This window comes from Henckelia pumila, chromosome 2 (genome assembly GCF_033568475.1).
Source record: "Henckelia pumila isolate YLH828 chromosome 2, ASM3356847v2, whole genome shotgun sequence".
Lineage (NCBI taxonomy): Eukaryota > Viridiplantae > Streptophyta > Magnoliopsida > Lamiales > Gesneriaceae > Henckelia > Henckelia pumila.
The window spans coordinates 185,837,514-185,860,164 of record NC_133121.1 but is presented as its reverse complement, the minus strand read 5'-3'; the positions used below and the strand labels follow the sequence as shown (position 1 = coordinate 185,860,164).

At 38.0% G+C, this 22,651-nt stretch overlaps 1 protein-coding gene and 1 pseudogene across 1 annotated transcript; one reads left to right on the top strand and one right to left on the bottom strand.

Annotated features, from left to right (window-relative positions):
* The first annotated feature begins 1,624 nt into the window (after window positions 1-1,624).
* LOC140883883 (protein argonaute 16-like) lies at window positions 1,625-5,010 on the top strand (annotated as a pseudogene).
* A 12,544-nt stretch (window positions 5,011-17,554) lies between these two features.
* On the bottom strand, window positions 17,555-20,868 carry LOC140879176 (uncharacterized). Its single transcript, XM_073282840.1, has 10 exons — window positions 20,820-20,868; window positions 20,584-20,726; window positions 20,433-20,516; window positions 20,216-20,350; window positions 19,779-20,036; window positions 19,605-19,671; window positions 18,999-19,132; window positions 18,531-18,944; window positions 18,248-18,346; window positions 17,555-17,920 (listed from the first exon to the last, which is right to left on the bottom strand). The coding sequence occupies exons 1-10, from the start codon at window positions 20,866-20,868 to the stop codon at window positions 17,555-17,557; spliced, it is 1,749 nt and encodes a 582-aa protein (XP_073138941.1).
* Between the last annotated feature and the right edge of the window lie 1,783 nt (window positions 20,869-22,651).

Sequence of the window (22,651 nt, the reverse complement as noted above, 5' to 3'; positions counted from 1 at the left end):
AATGATTTTTCTTGATTAGATGTTTAGAACCGAGATCCTCACATAGATGGTCCTCGGCCGAAGCACTGAATATCAGAATATCGTCAAAATATACAACCACAAATCTGCCAATGTACGGGAGGAGGGCATGGTTCATGACATGCATAAACGTGCATGGGGCATTGGAGAGGCCAAAAGGCATACGAGCCACTTAAAGAGGCGCTCACGTGTTTTGAAAGCCATTTTCCATTCGTCACCTGGGTGGATGCGGATTTGGTGATAGCCACTCTTCAGATCAAGTTTGCTAAACACTATGGCACCACAAACCTGATCAAGGAGGTCGTCAATGCGAGGGATCGGGAAGTGATACCTGACGGTGATCTTTTTAATAGCACGACAATCAATACACATGCGCCAAGTTCCATTCTTCTTTGGAACTAAAAGGACCGAGACAGCGCATGGACTCAAACTAGCCCGCAAGAATCCCTTAGAAAGGAGGTCCTCGACTTGGCGATGCAATTTCTCATTCTCCATAGGACTCATGCGATAATGCGGGCGATTTGGTAAAAAAGCACCCGGAACAAGATCAATGCGATGTTGTATGTTGCGTAGAGAAGAAAGCCCGGACGGAAGATCCGGAGGAAAAACACCGGAAAACTCCTCGAGTAAATGGCGAGCCAATAGCGGTACATCCAGAGGTGTAGAAATGGAAGAAGCAGTCGTAGGTTTTGCAATAAGGGCAAACATAATGGCAGTATCTGAAATATCCGCTTGGAAGGCCGCCCATGATAATAACGATGGGGACATGATGGCGGAACTAACAGGAGGGCTGGGCCGAGGCTCGCTAGCCCGAGACGGTAGCAAAATGATACTAACCTCCTTGAAGCAAAAAATATAAGTGTTGGTGCATCCATCATGTGTGGTGTGGCGTTCATACTGCCACGAGCGACCAAGTAACAGGTGGCATGCGTCCATCAGAATGACTACACATAAAATCTCGTCCACATAATGTAGCCCAATCGAAACAAAGAGCAAAGTTGGACGGTGCACAGCAATTTCTGAAACCTATTGAAGCCAAGCTAATTTATACGGCTTAGGATGAGGCTCCGTCGGAATAGATAATTTATCGATGACCACGGAAGAAACCACATTCTCACAGTTGCCGGAATCAATGATAAACTGACAAACACGACCCCCAATAGTGCAAGTGGAATGAAATAAAGCGGTGTGACACCAGATATCACTCACCTTCTGGGGAAAAAAGTAGGCACGACGCAACAGGAGAGACTTCCCCACATCACCTTCGACGAGCAGGGCTGCACAAGGCTGGTCCAAGTCATCAAGAGGATAACGATCATCGACAATAGGCGGGCAATTCACTTGTAGAATTTCGGCATAATACTTTGCTAATTTTTACTTCGGTGATCACTATTGCCGAAGTAATACATAGTTATTTACTACAGCTATAAAATTAACGAAGTAAAATTCATTTTAAACTTCATCAATTAAAAAAACGGGCTTCACTTAGATTTTTAAGTGACTTTTTACTTCATCAAATTATATTTGATGAAGTAAAAAGGTTAAAATAAAATTTTTAATTTGTACAAGGTGAAGTAATAGGTTATTTTTCCAGCGTCGTCTCCCCCTCTCTCAATCTCTCCAAGTGCAAATATATTTAGGGCTTCTTCATTCGTCTCCCTCCTTTCTTTGTTTCGTTCCAGCTTGCTCCCAGCATATAGACATTTAAGCATGTATGGATATATGATGCATCGGATTTTCTGAAGATGTTGAAGGTTCGGATATGGTTTCCGCAGCTATCGAATCCTTCGACCGGTAGCTCTCACTTTTGAATCGAGTAGTTTCACCGGTTCATATGAATTTTTGATCTTTCAAATCCCTGTGCCCTATTACTTAATCCCGTATTGTTTCTCTCCATGTGTAAATCTGAGAAATTTCATCACCTCCGGGGATTGTTGCTTGTGTTATAGTCGGTGGATGTCGATCACTTTGCAGTTTAGGGCTTGAGGTACTTGATATTTTCATTTGATTCGTGGTTTTTCGTTTATTCAGTTAATTTTTTTAGTTCTTCAGGGGCCTAATTGTTTGTGTAATTCCTGTTTTTTGGTGATTTGGTTTGGGTAATTCTAGCATACAGAACATCTGAGGAGTTAGGACCGTTTCGAATTGACAAAAATGGTTCATCTCTCTATTTGAACGAATATGTTTGGAACATAGGTACAAACAACGTAAACAGATATTAAATTTAGGCACTTTTGATTGAAGACGTATCACTTGGAAAAGCTTAATGTTTCAAGCTTGTTATGTATACTGATAAAAGCTTATAATAATCTTATACCGATAAGAACAATCAGAAATTCGTCTCGAACTCATATTTACATTCATATTTTGTGAAATTTTTATGTTGACAGTGGCAAATATTCTGTTTCTTGAGTCACCGGCTGGTTTTGGCTTCTACGCATTTCAAAAAATCCCCATAAAAATCGCTTTAAACTCTCCAACTCACTCCCTCTAGTACACTTTAATGACAAAGCAAAACCTAATTTTCTTTCAATTTCTACGTAACGTTGTTTATTACTGGGGAAACTGATTGCATTTTCATCATAACGTTAGCTTCTTGATTTTCGTTTCTAGGCTAAGTTATTTTTGAATATTAATGAATCTTCTGCTATATTGACGTTGTTATTACTGGGGAACTGTTTGCATTTTTCATCATAACGTTAGCTTCTTGATTTTCGTTTCTGGGCTGAGTTATTTGTGAATTTGAATGAATCTTCTGCTATATCGAATGATTTATTTAGAATGTTGTTATTTCTGAGGCACAAGTTATTTAGTTGCTTGATTCCGGTGGCCAAGCACTTGAGATTTTTCCTATTCCACAAAATTATACCGCATTGCTGCAATGTCCTTTGGTGAACATTGAATTACGATGTTTTATAACTGGCTGAGAGTTGAAACATGATCTGGTATAGTTTATAAAGTGTTGGATGTTTTTTTGTTTACTGTTTCACTTATTGTTCTAGGTTTTTAGTTCTATTGAGTAATGGAATCTCCTGCTTTACCACCAAATGCAAATTTACAAGAAGCAGCACTACCTAATAGGTGTATAATTGACCGAACTGGATTTGGTACATCCAGACGACCCATATCTTTGCTCGCAAATCATTTCAAAGTCTCACTCAGATGTCCAAATGAAATATTTTATCAGTACAGTGTAAAATATATTACCATGCTATTTTTTCCGAGTATAGTAATGAGCATACAAGTGAATCATTAGATGGTCCATTCTGAATGCAGGTTTCTATTAGTTCTGAGGATAATGGAATGGTTGACAGCAAAGGAATTGGGAGGAAGATCGCTGAAAAACTTTACCAAACATACTCTTCTGAATTTGCTGGAAAGACATTTGCTTATGATGGGGAAAAATGTCTATACACAATGGGGCCGTTGCCGCAAAACACATTGGAACTTAAAGTGATTCTCGAGGAATCTATTTCCAAGCAGTAACGTCCATCATTGACCTTTATTTACTTGTTTTTGTGCTGCTTTTTTCCTGGTAAATGCTGCTTGAGTCCGTTGCATAGTCCTAGGAGCCCTTCTGATTATGGAGATGGAAGTGGCTCTGGGAAAAGATCAAAGCACTCTCTGCAGTCGAAGGTTTTTAAATTAGAGATAATTTATGCTGCAAAAATACCCTTGAAGTCCATCTCTCTTGCCGTTCAAGGAGCCGAAGCATAAAATGTGCAAGATGGTATGAGGGTCCTCGATGTCATATTGAGACAGAAAGCAGCTAATAAGTATACCAAGAATACCTTTTTGATAGCATATAAGCATTTTTTCTATCATCTTGTACATAACGAATGGATATTGGCGCAGAGGCTTCCTTTTAGTTCGGCAATAGTTCTTTCATGATGATCTTGAAACCGAGACCTGTTGTGGATTTCCTTCTTGCTAACCAGAATTTGAAGGATCGTAGAAATATTGACTGGGACAAAGTAAATGGTTCTTAATTGTTTGCAGTCGCTTTCTATGACCATTATTTTAGTTATGTTTGTCATGATTGTGAGTATGGAGCACAGGCCAAGAGGATGCTCAAGAATTTGAGGGTTAAGGCCAGACATATCAACAGGGAGTTCAAAATTATAGGTTTGAGTGAGAAACCATGCAATCAGCAGTTGTGAGTAAATACGTATCTTGCAGTGTTTTGCCTTCATTCCTTCTTGTAAGACGTCTAATGGTGGTTATCTTTTCAGTTTTTCATTGGAAGTGAAAAATGGTGGTACTGCTAGAGATGATGGTGGGATTTTGGAGATCACTGTTTTTTACTACTTTGTGAAACACCGTGGTCAAGAACTAACATTTTTGGCATACATTCCATGCCTTGATGTTGGAAAACCAAAACGACCAAACTATTTGCCTTTGGAGGTATATAATTTTTTGGTAATTGTCTTATGAACTCTACTGCAACTTTCTTTCTAAAATTTCTTTATGTATCTTTTTTCAATTAAAGCTATGTTCTCTAGTCTCTCTTCAAAGATACAAGAAGGCGTTGTCAGGAATACAGAGAGCATCCTTAGTTGAACAATCAAGGCAGAAACCTCCAGAGAGAATTCGAGTTGTCACTAATGTAAATTATCTACCTAGTGAACTCTTTCCCTTCCATCTCTTATGTTGTGGTTTCACTTCTTGATTGAATCTTGTAGGCTGTGAGAAACTATCAGTATGAATCTTTCTCAAATCTTTGCATTCTAAGTTTGTTGCAAGTATTAGTTACTGATAAAGGATATATGTCTCTGGATTGATTCAGGCTTGGAGGCATTGGCGTGAGGGAACACCTGCAAATATGATAGATCCTATGTTGAAGGATGGATTAATGTATAGTTTTTTTCCCCAGTGTTTATAAAGTTAGAATTTGATTATTTTTTATAGATGCACTTTTAGTTTTGTGGAAATACTTGTGGATACATGCATATTTTTGGGTTATTTTGGTGGATATACTTGTGAATTTATTGATGTTCGTTGTTTTGAGATGAATAATTTATGAACCTTATTAGTCTATTTTAAGTTTCAAAAATATATTTATATTGTGTAATTATTGTATCTAAATTTTAATGTAGTGGAACAGCAATTTCACTAATTGACGAAGCAAAATAATGTCTTTTACTTCGTCAATTAGTGAAATTGCCGAAGTACAAGACTTTCTTCTACTTCGTCAATTACTATCATTGCCGAAGTATAAGCATATTTTTTACTTCGGCAATTTCATTAATCAACGAAGTACAAGCATATCTTTTACTTCGGCAATTTTATTAATTAATGAAGTAAAAGAATGAAAATTTCCGAAGTAAAAGATATGTTTTTACTTCGGCATCGGCCCAATCCTGAACCGATTTTGGCTCCATGAACCGACCAAAGACTTCGGTAATTTCAGGGCCACGACTTCGGTTATAACACGAAGTAAAACGGTACCTATTACTTCACGTGACACTACTTTGGTAATTATCTATCTACGACTTCAGTTAATAACCGAAGTTTTTTGCGACTTTTCTACTAGTGTGCAAGTATCCGTCAAGAGCCTGCGGCGGTCACCACGTGGGCATGCAAAAGCACGATGGTCGAATTCTCTGCAAGAGAAATAAAAAAGCCCTGGCCCTATTGGCGACTGGCCCATGGTCGGAGCAGGAAGAGAGCCGAGTGGTGGTGGTGGAGCAAAAGTAGAAGAATCCAGAGCAGGGATGGTAGACTGGCCGATGGGTGTTCGTGCAGCCGGGTTTGACGAACTAGGTCTGCCGCGAGCAGCCGTAGAGCTAGTAAATGACCAAGACATATTGCACCCAAGTTAGGCTTCAAGATTAAGGGCACGACGGTGACACTCTGAAACAGTGAGAGGATCAAAGAGATTAAGAACGTCGCAAAATTGTTGGCGCAGATCACCGATAAAATGAGACACAAGTTGATCCTCAGTTTCGGTGAGCGCAGTAAGCGTGAGAAATAAGAAAAATTTGATAGCATATTCATCCACGGAGCGAGAGCCTTGGCGCAAATTTTGAAACTGATGGTAGAGGGTGCGCTCATAATTGTAGGGTAAAAACATGCGATGGAGGTGTTTCTAGATTTTAACCCAAGATTGAATCGGCGCTTTATCTTCACGCGAAGGATACGATTTGAGTTGTTGCCACCAAGCAGCTGCCCGACCCCAAAATCTCATGGCGATCAGCGCTGCTTGTTTATGTGTCGGAACCTCTTTGAATGATAGGATTTCATACATCGTAGCCAACCAATCCAGCAACTCTTCAGGCCATAACAAGCCATGAAAATTCAGGAACATCAACTTTAAAAGCGGATTCCCATTGATGATCATTAGGTCCAGGTGGGGCGGCAGCTTTGCGATGCATCCGTCAGCGACCCTGTGGTGGAGCAAACAGATTCTCATCACCATGCTCTGAAGGCCGATCAGAGTCATCCCTGGAGGTGCGCAGGTCAGGAACTTGCTGTTGAAGAAGAGCCATCTCTTCGACAAGAGTGGAAAGGAGATCATTATTGTTCAAGACACGACAACAGGGAGACATGGTTGAGCCAAAAAAAAATTGTGCCATAGAAAAGCTGGTTGTGATACCAACTGATGTAAACCGAAACACAAAAGAGGCTAGGGTTTGAGAGAAACTCTCATTTTATGATATAAAATTTCAAAAACCGTCTTAAAAAATAATAAAACCTCCCTATAAATAAACCAATACCTAATTCAAAAACAAAAAGGAAGTTGTGACAACCAAATCACAATAAAAATATAAATTTAATGTCATTAGGAAACTAAAATAATGCAATATTAAATGCTCATATCAATGGGGCCCGTGCAATATCAGAATCTATATTTTCGTTGAGTGATGAAACAACACTAAAAGAAAAAACTTCGACCGTATTGCTTTCAAGAAAAAATCATGAACCAAGACTTTTTCTTGGTGCGAAAGCTTAAATATTTGACAAGATGTGTATTTATTAATATTGTATTGCTAGATTTTGGCCATAAAAAATACATTGTTAGAAAAACACTAAATTCTATTTTTTATACATCCAAACACATTGTAAGTATATACCCTTATATTGATTATTTTTCAAGTACCTAATTAATTATATTACCTATAGAGTGAACATAATTAATTTTACGTTAAAATTATCATCATGTTGGGTCCAATTAAGTAACCGAAACAATGCAGCCCTCCAATATGGAGACAGTGAAATTGGCATGAGATATACATAAATTCTTATTAATGGACTAATAAGGGAGACCATGGGCTCATTTTAAAATCATGCACCCTCTCACACTTATTTTTAGCAAAAAATTAGGTTTTATCCGATTAATAATATCCTAACTATTTTAACTTATAAAATAGTTCAATTATTAATCATAATATTTATTTTATCTTATAAAAAAATTTAAGAGTAGAAAATGAATAAAATTTTATGCATGACAATGTAGTACCTAAAGCGGTGTTTATGCAATCTACATGACATGAGACATGAATGACATATAGTCACACATAATAATTAAAGCCACAAACAACTCAATTCGTTTAACATGACCCGAAGATCCAAGGACCAAACAAAGAACCATGACCCGGATCCCTGTTTTGCCTTAGTCCCCGCCGCCATTTCCATTGCACCACCGAAATCGCCGAAAAAACAGCATGAGAAGATGCACAGATTTCCGCTACGCCACTCATCGAGAATACCACCATGAGAAGATGCCTGGATTTCCGCTATTGCAATTGTCCAGTCCAAATCTTTGGTTGCTCAGAATTCGAAGCAACCAGCCACAATTTTCTCGATCCAATGCAGCCACCATCGCGCCACCTTTGTTCCACCGACGGTTATTCAGCGCATGAGAAGACTGCTGGTGGCATTGAAACGACGTTCATGGGTTCTGCGCTCCAAATCTAAAGCTGCAATGGCTGATTTCAAAAATTATTTCGTGGTCCTTGGAGTTTCGAAGAAGATGCACTCTAGTCCTTCAAGCTTGCTGCGTAATTGTGACTCGGCCCTCCAGAAGTTTAAAGAAGTGACAGAATACCCAAGTTCGAAAATTACAAAACTAATTGCAAGAAATAGGCAAGGGGAAACATGGAGTCCTAATCCAACTCCTTGATTTACTGACTCGATAATACGAAATACAATTTCACAAAAATCTAGGGCCATAAATTGTTCCAAAATGAAATCATTCATTCAAACCATAATCACATAAATCAAACATCACTTTAAACTAAAAACATGCATAAAATAATTAATTATTTCGAAATATGCAAAACAATATCAAAACCTATGGCTCGATACTAGATGTTATGCTATGCTGAGAAAATCAAATCGGGAGAATTAATTTTATGTGATTCCAATAATCTCAAAAACAAGATTATGATTCTTCTAAGTATTTAACACGAGTTAATTAAATAAACACACAAAAGAATATGGATTACCCTTGAAGGGTACTTTAATGATCTCTTGTCTACAGATCTGCACCTCAAAGTTTCAAACCCTCAAGCCTTCTCATAGTCGTACCTGTGTTCGATGGGACCTGAAGAGAAAAGTAAAATATGGGCCCTTTGGTTACTAGAAATAGCTGTGAAATTCGGTTCGCAAATAATAAATATGATAAACACTATATAAACACACCAGAAATAATATATTACATCAATAACAAATCAAAAAATATTTGAAATAATTACATAAATACTTCTCGTCTAGCTGTTTTAGATCTGATAATATTTTTCAAATATGTGTAATTCAGTTGTAAAACCATTTATTTGTCAATATGCAACATAACTAGGCTAACTAGCACATTTAGTATATCACGTGACATTACTGATTGAAGATAATTTTTGATTAACTGCAACTTGAAAAACTTCTCATTTATTTCTTCTGATGTAAATTCTTGATATTGTTAACAAAATTTTATTTATAGGCAATATTAGTATTTGGTAATAAACCATTCAGTTTTACCGAACATTGTAGCATATCAATTGCTCTTTGTTCATTTGTTAAATAGTATCTCACAGAACAAAACTCATCATCATTAATGTCTGAACGTCCATTGTTAATAAAAAATAATTGAAGCTTCGTCCAAGACTTCATAAATCTAGTTAAGGGCTTTTTTTTATTTTTCCAATTTTTTATTTTAAAAAAACTCAAAAGTTATTGATATTGTTTAAATTGTTCAAACCTAACTTGGAAAAAAAAAAATTAAGCTTGATCAAGTATAAACAAAAAAATTAATTTAGTCTTCACTTTCTTTAAAATTGGGTTAGATTTTTTTTTTTTTTTAAAAAAAAACAATTTCAGTGGACATCAATTCAACATATATATAAATTATTTTTTTAGATTTTTTTTAAAAAAAATTCAGTGGACATCAATTCAACATATATATAACTTTTTAAAAAAATTTTGGGCCCCTTCCAAGGCTGGGCTGAGGCCAAGTCCTCTTTAGTCTTATGGAAGGTCCAGCCCCGAGCCTTCTCTGGTATTATGTGTAGGTCTTTTAAGAAAAGGGTTGATCCCGAAGGGGACATTATGAGTAGGTTTTTTGTGAGAAAGTTTTATGGACAAAGATCTGTGAGACGGGTCAATCTTACACATATTTACAATAAAAAGTAATACTTTTGGCATAAAAACAATATTTTTTCATGGATAACCCAAATAAGAGATCCGTCTCACCAAATTAACTCATGATATCATCTTACAAGAGTTTTTGCGGGTTATTATGTGCGTGATCACAACTTTATGTCAGACTACGCTATAAAACTAGTCCAGAAAGATAAGATAATTTGAAATTGTGAAATTATATTTTTTCCATAAGTTGTTCTCCTAGGGTTTCTCTAGGAACTCAGTGAGAGCGTTCCGTCCTAATTCCGTGTAGGTTTCCATCCGATCAGCGTTCCTTGTTGATCTGGACTAGTTTTCTTGTGTTCTCTCAACCAAATTTTTTCATCATGGAACCGGATGAAATCGCTCGACTTGTGGAAGAAATAAAACTATCAAACCCTGAAGATCAGAATATCACGATCATGGATATGATGATATGAAACTCGGGGCGGATAGGGTGGAAAACTGTCTGGATGCTAGGGATATCATCGTTAAAGCAATAAATCGAGAGGTTCATGCAGAGAGAAAGTGGAGATAGAATTTGTGGGAAATAACACGTTCATTATCGACTTTACGTCAAAAGTGGACAGGTTGAGGGCTCTACACGAAGGACCGTGGAGCTTCTTTCAAGATTTTATTGTGATCAAGGAAATTCAAGGGTTACAGGGGCCGCAATCAGTGAACTACAATGAGATTTCTATATGGGCGCAATGTCATAATATCCCAATTGTGTTTTTAAACAAAAGAACGCTGGAAAAAAAATCGGGGCTCGGATTGGGGTTGCCAAAGAGATGGATGAGGGAGAGAGTGGCTCTTTTCTGGGACGATTTGTTTGAATACGGTCGGTTCATATCAATATCACCAAGCCACTAAATATTTTTTTGTGTGGGTACTGAAAGTAGCAAGGATGATATTATTTTCTTGATTTGTTACAAACGATTACCAAATTTTTGCTATCATTGTGGCATCATCGAAAATTTGTTTCGCACCTGTGTAGATGTTGTAATAGGTACTTCGAAAATGGGATTTGGAGGATGGATGCGAGCGAAAACGGTAGGTTTTAAGGGGAAAGGAAAGTCATTGCCACCAAAGCAGTCGAATTATACACCTAATAGCAGGGCAATTGTGTTGAGCAAGGGCTTACAGGTGAAACACAAAAACCAGTCAGCCCTAATGAGCCTCAGTGTAGGGTAAACAATGGGGTGTTGCCTGGGGCGAGTGGAGATGTTTTGAAGGTGAAGGCAGCAAGGGCGCTGGGTATGGATATCGATGGGGGTATGAGTATCCCTCTGGATACTATTGTATAGTTGGAGAGTTCGAAAGAGCCCCCTACTAGTGGTTTGGAGACTGTGAAACTGGCAAAAAAAAGACCAATGCAGTGGAAGCGGAGAGCTTGTGCACAGGCGAGCGGCAAATGAAAAGGGCAGTTGGATGTGAGTTTTATCCAGGAGATCACTCGAATTAGTAAGGACGTGGAGGATAGTTCCAACCATGAGAAATCCAGGGAAACAAAGAGGCAAGTGGGGGACTGTCAAGGTAGAATATACTCTAGTCCGGCGGCAGTTGCGGTGCAACCCCGCCTACCCAATGAGTTGTATAATTTGGAATGTCCGAGGGCTTGGGAACCAACGGGAGTTTCGATAACTGAAGCGGTTTATCGCCGATAAGAAACCCTCTCTATTGTTGTTATGTGAAACTCGCAAGAGAGATATAAATAAAAATTATTGGAGGAATTTTCTAGGCTTTACGAGATTCTTTGTAGTTGACAGTCAGGGTCGAAGTGGAGGTTTGTGGATTCTGTGGAGAGAGCCTTTTGAAGTTATTATAAATCTTATTCTCAAGAACACATTGATAGCCTTGTGGAACACAATGATAAGTAGTGGCGCTTTAAAGGATTCTATGGTAACCCGGATACTAATCTCAGACATGTATCGTGAGAATTAATTCGACGGCTTGAGGGTATGCAAGAGCTCCGAGAATTTCAGTGGCCAAACATCAGCATTTCGTGTGGTTTGGATGATTGTAATCTGCAAAGTTTGCACTGTTAGGGTGATATCTTCACTTGGGTCAATCGGTGTAATTCTGATGGCCTGATTTTAGAAAGGATGGACAGATTTTCTAGTTCTTTTGGATGGCGTATGTTGTACCCGACAGCCATATGTGACTATCTAGATTTCTATCACTCGGATCATAGACCGATACATATTGAATTGGGTACTGATAGTGAATCGGAGCTAGTGGGAAGGAGGTTGGGCAGGAGGATATTTCGGTCTGAACCGATGTGTCTCAAATATAGGGAGTGTGAAACAGTGGTGGCGGATGGATGGCAGAGACCGAGTCCTGGTTCTGTTTTTTGGGACAAGATTCAATCTTGTTTGAACCACTTGAAACAATGTGCGAATCGGAAATTTAAAGCTTGAGCACTAAGGAAGAGTTGTTTTGGAAGCAACGTAGTCGTTCAGATTGGTTGGTTGCAGGAGAAAAAAGTACCAAGTTTTTTCACAGGACTGCATCTATGAGAAATGCTCATAACACTATTAAGGGGCTAATCTCTGGACAGGGAGATTTTGTTCAAGATAAGGGAGGTATGGCTGCCATCATTGTAGATTATTTTGTTGATTTATTTACTACATTTGATCCCCACCCAGAATTTTTCCAACCTATTATTGATTGTATTGAGCCCGTTATTGATAGTGGGAAGAATATTACTCTATGCGCCCCATTTACTGAATTGGATGTTAAAACGACTCTCTTTGAATTGGGGCCTGATAAGGCACCGAGGCCAGATGGATTCTCTGCACTTTTCTATCAGAAATTTTTGCATGTAATTGGAGAGGATTTCACTCGAGCAGTTCTAAACATTCTGAATGAGGATGCCCCTATAGACAGCTGGAATACTACTATAATCACTTTTATCCTGAAAATGAATAATTCGATGATGGTAAATGAGTTCCAACCAATTATCCTATGCAATACGTGCTATAAGATTATAGCTCGGTCCTTGACTAATAGGTTGCGTCCGATGATGAGTCGAGTAATTGATGTGACCCAAAGTGCTTTTGTCCCAGGTAGGCTTATCTCAGATAATGTTATACTTGGATTTGAAGCTACACACTGGATTCGAAGTCAGACGAAAGGAAAATTTGGGTATGCTGCACTCAAATTGGATATGAGTAAGGCTTATGATCTGGTGGAATGGAAGTTTTTTGAAGATCATGAATAGAATGGGGTTCAGTGGAAGTTGGATAAAAAAGGTTATGAACTGTGTATCAAGTGTGAGCTACTCTTTCTCTGTAAATCACGATATTGTGGCCAGGGTTGTTCCAAGTAGAGGTATTCGTCAAGGTGATCTGCTCTCGTCGTATTTATTTGCTCTGTGTGCTCAGGGGAAAAGGGATCCGAATTGCCTCTAATTTCCCAAATTTGACTCATATATTATTTGAGTATGACAACTTAATATTCTTTAGGGCTACCTAGGGTAAAAGAATGTCTAAAAGCATATGAAATGGCATTTGGTGAGTTGATTAAATTTGATAAATCTGCACTTTATTTTACTCCAAACACCACACCTTCTATGCCATGTCATGTTTTAGGCTCCCCAAGGTAACTTGTGCTCCTATTGAAAAGGAGTGTGCAGACTTCTGGTGGGGTTTGGAGGGTTAAAATAGGAAAAGGCACTGGACTACATGGGATTTTCTATGCCTGCCGAAATGGAAGGGTGGAATGGGATTCAGGAAACTTGATGTCTTCAACAAGGATTTACTGGAAAAACAGGTGTGCGCATAATCCAGAATCCTAAGTCTTTAGTGGCAAGGGTGCTTAAGGCTCGAAATTTTAAACACTTGGATATAATGCAGGCGCCGATTGGTAGTAATCCGTCGTACATTTGGAGACCACCGTGCTGGGGATGAGAACTACTTAATTTAAGGATCTATTGGAGAGTTTGGTGATGGTACAACAATTGACATCTTCCACGACAAATGGGTGCCTGGGCTTTGATCAACGCTTGATACACTTGGGCTACAAGCTCACGATGGGGTGCCAGTAAGTAACTAGATATCCGAGCACCAGTGAAATGAACAACTAATTCGGAATTCATGCCTAAGCTACATAGTGCAAAACATCATATTCCCATTCCGCGTCTGAATTTGGGTAATACGAGGTTCTAGAGGTATGCTCCAAAAGGGCAGTATTCGGTGAAAAGTGGGTACAAATGGGTGTGGGTATCCATGAAGCACCGGAAAATCAGTCCAATTCGGATACAGTGCAGGAATGGTGGCGCTTATGATGGACTCTAAAGATACCTCCAAAGATACGTGTATTATGGTGGCGGATTTTCCACAATATAATCCCCACACAGGAAAATTTGATGAGACACCATGTGCCGGTAATAGGTTAGTGCCCGTTCTGTCATAACCCAGAGGATTCCACCGCCCATGCCCTTCTCTATTGTCCTGCAGTCCGCTAGTGGTGAGGAAATAATGAGGTTTATGAGAAGATTAAATAGTTTCGGAGTCATGATATGCCAGGAATTGGCCTATGGATGATGAATTTTATGGAGAGGGTGGGAATAGATGAGTTCGTATGTCAAGCCTGGATTATATGGGGAGCAAGATGTCGGGTAGTTCATGATAAAGGTAACCAAGGGCCGAACCCCAGATTTGTAATGCTCTAGTTTATTTGAAGGATTATCACCATGTTGTAAGAGAGTGCACATAGCTCAGACTGTGTGGCACCCCTCCACCTGAGGGTTTCTGTCTCTTGTTTGCAGGGCGGCGCTGCCCCAGGGTGGACAGTACCTTGCCTAGCGGTTTAAAAATTTTTTTATTATGTATTAATAATATCAATTAATTATCTAAAAAATATTGTATTATAATAATTATTATAAAAAATCGAAGAATATCGTGCATAGCCTAAAACAAAATTGTCCCTTGAAAATATATATTCAATCTTCAATATATTTATTACCTTTCATTCTGATGTTGTTTCTCATCGACTGTTGGCAACGCTCAGTCGTATCGCGCCCAAATTACCCAACTTAAATCAGATAAATAAATTATGTAGTAGCGAGAGTAGGGATCGTTCCCACGAGTAAAGTAAAATTTATTGTGTTCTTAAAAATACTAAAAATAAATAAAAGGGGGTTTTTTAGTTTTAAAATTAACTACTAAAAATTTAAAACAAATTAAAATAAATTTTACCAACTAGCATGCAAGATTTAAAGTTATAACGAATTAATCAATTAAAACAAGTCTTGGTATCGGTCGACTACACCCTTAAAATTATTCATTCGATCATTGATTCCCTAAAAATAATTAACTCTCATTGAATATTCATCATTGAAAATTTAATTCCTATCTCACCTTAATTTTAGTTAATTAGACACAAGTGTTCTAAATTAACCCTTACCAATGAATTAACCAAAATACAAGCGATTAGATTTAAATTCAAGGCAACATGCAAACTAGTAAAACTGATGAATCTAGACAACACATACACAAGCGAATTTATTTAATCTAGTCAATCGTCGTTCCTACAAATTAATAAATTCACAAGCGGAAAATTATTAATTGTAGTTGCTTCACAAATTAGAGGGATCAAACAATTATGGATTTGATTTCTAATTTAGCAGTAGATTGTATGATAAAATCACAGGGTGATCAAGCCAATAATCTCACATACAAGCATGAAATAAATCCAAAAAAACTTTTGATACGCAATTGGAATTAAATAATGAAAAACTGAATCTCACAAATAAATAGACTCAAGGGTTCGTCTTCCTCAACCAAGTTCTAAAACTTAGCCACACATACTCATAAAATTCGCAAGAAAAAAAATCAAAAGAAGAGAATAAGTCTAAGAAAAATTAAAATAAAACCTAGCCGCCGAAAGATGCTTAGTTTCCACATCTAAGTTTGATAAAAAGATCAGTAAAAATCGGAATAAAAGCCTAATTAAAGACTAGAGTCCTTCAAAATAAAATTTCCTAAATTAAAGATTCTTTCCCGAACTGCGCGACTCGCTTGATCGGTAGGAAATGACCGATCGAGCGAGAATAGTTATGTCTCGAATTCTTTTCTTCCTCCATGATGCCCGCTCGATCGGTGGATTTATGCAGATCGAGCGGCCAAACTTATGTCCACTTTTTTCTTCAAAATGCCACTTCCTACAAAATAAACCCAAAAGCATGTAATGTAGACATGATGCATGAAATACAAACAAAATACTGAATTGAAACATACAAATGCATGCAAAACAACAACAGAATGATATTAAAATATGAAATAAAAACACAACTATCAATATTCCTCCACACTTAATCCTTGCTCGCCCTCTAGCAAGTCATGCAAAAACAAAATGAAAACATAGCAAAAACATAAGCAAGGACGAATCATGAATATTATAGCCTCAATGAAGTTTCTCAGACAAAAACAATCTTACGAATACTCTCAATTTTCCATGATACACCTCCAGTCGAATGTGAACATGTGTGTGTGTCATTTTATCCCAGCTACATGCAACTTCAAAAAACATAGTTTCAATACTGTTCGCCGACCTATAACAATTAAGTGTAAGTTTCACCTGCAAGAACTCTCCTCTCAACAATCCCTTAACACAACACAACTCTCTTGAGATATAATTACGCACCGTCGGATTTTGCACCCAACATTTTTAAAGTCCCAATAATTACCCACATACTTAGCTATAGCTAAGATAGGATTCGAATTTCAATCCTCTCGTCTATAGCCCGGATGGAACTACAATCCCATTAGGTCCACAAACTTAGCTATGGAATAGTGACTATAATTTCAATCACTTTCCAAGCCCGAATGGAATTGTTATTTTAAGTTTTTTTAAAAAAAACTTAACCCCATTCAATTTGCATACTTAGTCAAAAGCAAGATGATTAGGATTTCAATATTCTTGCTCATAACCTGGATGGAGTTAATTGGATTTTCATAAAATTTTCAAAAACACAAATTATTTTAATAGGTGCGCCCAAGATCGTATATGTCATATCAAAGAGATCATCAAGATTCAAGAAACTATCAAGTTCCACAGACACCTATTGTCATGCAATGGTCCAACAGTCATCAACACCATCTAATATATTGCTACAATTTACTGGTTAAACATGCGTGCTTAAAATATTCACTAATCAACCTATGGTTTCTCATATACAATCAAGAGCAAAAAATTTTCACAAAAATTTCATCTTTCAACTTCCTCATCATAGGAAAGAAATCATCCACTACTTATGCACATGAAACAAACATGAAACAACGACAAAACAATTCACGAACTATATGAAAATATGCAACAATAACAAATGCAAAACAAAATACGAAAAAAGCAATGCACCCCCACCCCCACCCCCCCTACACACACACTTATCTAAAGCATTGCCCTCAATGCTTCAGGACAAAAACACAACACAACAACACAATTAACAAAATGACAATGCGATGCAAATGTAAAATTGAACTACCCTAGTTTAGGTATTGACGTTGTCATCCTCGTTGGCCTCAGGAGGGAGGACAGGGTTGGCATACTAAAACTGGAAGGGCGGAGGGAATGGTACAGCCAGAAAAAAAAGCCGGATCAAGGCCAAGATGCATAGAAAAGCCCCTAATGAGAGCATCCACATCTTGAAAATTATGCGCAACCACATTATTGAACTCGTTCTGATGGTGGGCAAAATCAGTGAGCTCACGGATGGAATCAGCATTGGAGCGACGAGAAGGTGGAGGTGGCCGAGTGGGGGCACAAGTGGTAGAAACTTGACCATCGTGCACAAAATGCTTGACCCGGAAGGTTTTTTTAGCATCAACTGTGGCTTTATCCACGAGATGCATGGGTTGCAACCATTCCTCATCGGATCGAGTTGGAACATCGGCGCAGATGGTGGAACATAGGGCAAAAATTATCATCGGAAAGTAGAGACCCAACCCGATGGAGTATAAGAGCGAAATTTTTCTAAAGCAAAGACTACAGCTAAGAGCTCCTTCTCAGTGGTGGAATAATTCCGTTGGGCATCGTTTAGAATGCGCGAGGCGTAGTAGATGGCATGCGATGCTTTCCCATATTTCTGTCCCAATACCTCTCCTACCACGTAGTTGCTGAAATCACACATGATTTCAAACGGTTTGCTCCAGTCCGATGGTTGGATGATTGGTGCCGAAATCAATGAGTCCTTAAGTTTTTCAAACGACGCTTTGCATGGCTCATCAAACTCAAATGTGACATCTTTCTGCAATAGCTTGCACATTGGAGATGCGATCTTGGCGAAGTCCTGAATATATCTCCTATAAAAACCTGCATGGCCAAGAAAAGAGCGCACTTCCCGCACACACGTGGGATAAGGTAAAGACTAAATAATATCAATTTTTGCTTTATCTACCTCAATTCCCTTATATGAGACGACATGACCCAAAAGAATACCTTGCCCAACCATAAAATGACATTTTTCAGAATTCAAAACTAGGTTGGTTTCGACACCGCTTTAGGACAAGAGCTAGGTTAGAGAAGCATTTCTCGAATGAATCACCATAGAAAGTAAAATCATCCATGAAGACTTCTAATATGTGCTCAATAAAATCAGAGAAAATACTAACCATACATCGTTGAAATGTGGCCGGTGCGTTGCAGAGTCTAAAGGGCATACGCCGATAAGCGAAGGTGGCAAACGGGCAAGTGAATGTCGTCTTCTCTTGATCCTCTGGTGCAATTGAAATATGAAAATAACCAGAATATCCATCAAGAAAACAATAATAAGAATGACATGCTAATTTTTAAATCATTTGATCAATAAAGGGCAAAGGGAAATGGTCCTTTCGGATGCCAGCATTTAATTTTCTGTAATCTATACAAAACCTCCACTTATTTTGAATGCGGGTAGGAACCAATTCGTCATCATTGTTCTTCACAACAGTAATCTTGGTTTTCTTGGGCACCACTAGGATAGGAGTAACCCACTGATTGTCAGAGATTGGGTAAATTACTCCAAATTCAAGGAGCTTGAGAATTTCGGCCTTCACCACCTCCATCATAGGTGGGTTGAATTTCCTTTGTGGCTGACGCGAGGGGTTTGCTCCTTCTTCCATTAGAATCCTATGCATGCATGTGAAAGGGCTAATTCCATTGATATCTGCAATGGTACATCCTATAGCAGTCTTGTGCTCCCTTAAAACTTTGACGAGTTGCTCCTCTTGTTCGGTTTTCAATCTACTAGAGATGATGACTGTCAATGTTTCTCCTTCTCCAAGGAAAACATATTTAAGGTGCTTGGGCAACGTTTTCAGCTCAATAACTGGTGCCTGCAAAACAGATGGAAGATGCAGAGTATTAGAAATTGGTAAAGAGATATATACAAGATTACCTGATTGAGGAAGCTCAGGGGCACTGTTCAGAAGTGTCGCAATCTCTTTAACTTCTTCATTGAAACCAATCCCATCATCATCCTGCTGAATGGGTTCTATAATAGCCACCTCTAGCTCGTATTTTCCTGCATGATCAAAACATTCTTTTGCCAAGTAATCCACAATGTCAACAGAATATTTATACACAATCATCACTGTTAGGAAATTTCATGGAATCATTGATATTAAAATTTACAACCTCACCATCAAATTTCATAGTAAGTGTGCCATTGTGAACATCAATTTTATTCATCGACGTTTTCAAAAATGGTCTGCCTAATAGAATTGGACTATTGTGATCACCATTTTCCATGTCAAGTACATAAAAATCAGCAAGAAACACCAAATTATTTACTTGCACTAACACATCTTCTATTACTCCCCTAGGGTATGCATTAGACCTATCAGCTAATTGTATGACAATTCCGATTTTGTTCAAAGGACCAAGCTTCAAGGATGCATAAATAGAATACGGCATAACATCGATCAATGCCCCTAGATCTAACATGGCCTTTTCTATTCTAACATTCCCTATGGTGCATGGGATAGAAAACATACTTGGATCCTTGAATTTTGCAGGCAATTTCCTTTGGACCACAGCAGATACATTTTCCCCCAACTCTACCTTTTGACATCCCTTCAATGTCTACTCCCTCTTTGCAGTGCACAATTCCTTCAAAACTTCGCATAGCAAAGTACCTGCTTAATAGCATCTAGCAATGGAATGTTTACCTCACATCTACGAAAGGTTTCATAAAGTTCCTTAATCCCTTCATCTTTCTTAGATTTCTTAAGTGTCAAGGGAAAAGCGGCTACAGGTTTATTTTCGGAGAGAGGAGGGAACTTACCTTTTGGCGCTTCTCCCTGAGTTTCTTCTTCATCAACTACCTTAAGCTTTTCATTTTGCTCCTTCTTGGATGAAGCATTAGCTACCATCTCCTTTACTTTCAATTCCTTCCCATTCCTTAGAGTAATTGCACTTGCGTTCTCCTTTGGGTTCGAAATTGTTTGAGATTGTAAAGCATTGGAATTTTGCGCTTCCAACTTGTTGATTGTCGTGGAAAGCTATCCCATCTGGTTATTCAAGTTTTGGATACTTTCTCGGGTTTACTGTTGGAAATTTAGAGTATTAGTTTTAAGATCCTTAACTATATTTTCAAGAAACTCACCTGGTGCTGGAATTTGAGGACGCTGCTGTTGTGGAGGATACTGTGGCCTGTAAGCTTGATTATACGGTTGTTCCTGAGTTCCAGGTTGATTCGCCCGAGGATTTCCGTATCTAAGATTTGGATGATCCTTCCAACCTGGATTGTATGTGTTGGAATATGGATCATACTTTCGCTGTGGTGGTCCAGGAAATCCGCCAGTAGCATTCATCTGTTCAACCGAATCCTCTTGAAGTGTGGAACACATGTCAGTTGCATGTCCCACTGCAGCACAAATTCCACGTCTTTGCAGTCTATCCATTCCCTACAGCCATTTGACGCAGAAGATATGTCAGTTCAATCATTTGTTGATCAAGATAAGAGAGATTTACCTCGTTATTCTTCTTAGGTGCATGATCACTTCTGTTGGTGCCAACTTGTTGAGAATTGGCAGCCATGTTCTCGATCAAGTCCCTTGCTTGTAGTGGAGTTTTGTCAAAAAAAACTCCTTCACTGGCCACATCTAACAATACTCCTGTCATGGGGTAACAAACATTCATAGAAATATTGAATTAAAAGGTTCTCACTTATCTGATGTTGCGGACAGCTAGCACACATCTTTTTGAACCTCTGCAAGTATTCGTGCAGTGATTCCCCCGTAAATTTCTTGATTCCATATATCTCCTTCCTGATATTCGCTGCTCTAGAAGCTGGGAAATATTTCTCCAGAAAAATCCTCTTCATTTCAGTCCAGGTTGTGATGGATCAAGAGGGTAAATACTACAGCCAATCCTTTGCAGCACTCTTCAAAGAGAAAGAAAGGTCCTCAGTTGGATCTGCTCTTCTGTTACTCCATGGGGTTTCATACTCGTGCATACCACATAAAATTCCATCAAGTGCTTGTGAGTATCCTCACCTGCGAGACCATGAAAAGAAGGTAGTAAGTGAATTAATCTGGATTTTAACTCAAATGTAGCATTATTTTCTAGAGTAGGAAAAGTAATTCATAAAGGTTACTGATTTAGATCAGGAGTGTCCAGTTGTCTCAGACTAAGATTCGTGTTGTCAGCCATTGCTCTTGTAAACTTTTCAGCCTGTAGCTCGTCCTCTTATTGTCTCCTAGGAGCTTCTCTCCTTTGCCTATGAATTCTTTCTATCTCTGGGTCGTATGGGAATTCTTCTTCTGAAGAGTCACCTGAAAGAATGAACGACTGGAGAAGTACTAGAACCAAAGAAAAGAAAATAAAATGAGATTAAACAAAATAAAAAGAACACAATAAACTAAACACCTTCCCCGGCAATGGGGCCAAAATTTGGCAACGCTCAGTCGTATCGCGCCCAAATTACCCAACTCAAATCAGATAAATAAATTATGTAGTAGCGAGAGTAGGGATCGTTCCCAAGAGAAAAGTGAAATTTATCGTGTTCTTAAAAATAATAAAAATAAATAAAAGTGGGTTTTGAGTTTTAAAATTAACTACTAAAAATTTAAAACAAATTAAAATAAATTTTACCAACTAGCATGCAAGATTTAAAGTTATAACGAATTAATCAATTAAAACAAGTCTTGGTATCGATCGACTACACCCTTAAAATTATTCATTCGATCATTGATTCCCTAAAAATAATTAACTCTCATTGAATATTCATTATTATAAATTTAATTCATATCTCACCTTAATTTTAGTTAATTAGAAACAAGCGTTCAAAATTAACCCTTACCAATGAATTAACCAAAATACAAGAGATTAGATTTAAATTCAAGGCAGCATGCAAACTAGTAAAACTGATGAATCTAAACAACACATACAAGCGGATTTATTTAATCTAGTCAATCGTCGTTCCTACAAATCAATAAATTCACAAGCGGAAAATTATTAATTGCAGTTGCTTCACAAATTATAGAGATCAAACAATTACGAATTTGACTTCTAATTTAGCAGTAGATTGTATGATAAAAATCACAGGGTGATCAAGCCAATAATCTCACATACAATCATGAAATAAATCCAAAACAACTTTTGATACGCAATTGGAATTAAACAATGAAAAACTGAATCTCACAAATAAATAAACTCAAGGGTTCGTCTTTCTCAACCAAGTTCTAAAACTTATTCACACATGCTCATGAAATTCGCAAGAAAAAAAAAATCAAAAGAAGAGAAGAAGTCTAAGAAAAATTAGAATAAAACCTAGCCGCCGAAAGATGCTTGGTTTCCACGTCTAAGTCTGATAAAAAGATCAGTAAAAATCGGAATAAAAGCCTAATTAAAGACTAGTCCTTCAAAATAAAATTTCCTAAATTAAAGATTCTTTCCCTTGCTCGATCGGTAGAAAATGATCGATCGAGCGAGAATACTTCTGTCTCGAATTCTTTTCTTCCTCCATGATGCCCGCTCGATCGGTGGATTTATGCAGATCAAGCGGCCAAACTTTTGTCCACTTTTTTCTTCAAAAAGT

Excerpts from the sequence above, each read along its gene's own strand:
- LOC140879176 (XM_073282840.1), bottom strand. The coding sequence starts at position 20,868 with ATGGAATCAAGAAATTTACGGGGGAATCACTGCACGAATACTTGCAGA. Across the intron at positions 20,517-20,583 it reads CACCTAAGAAGAATAACGAG|GGAATGGATAGACTGCAAAG; the intron begins GTAAATCTCTCT and ends AAATGGCTGTAG. Across the intron at positions 18,945-18,998 it reads TTCCTCAATCAGGTAATCTT|GCACCAGTTATTGAGCTGAA; the intron begins GTATATATCTCT and ends TCTGTTTTGCAG.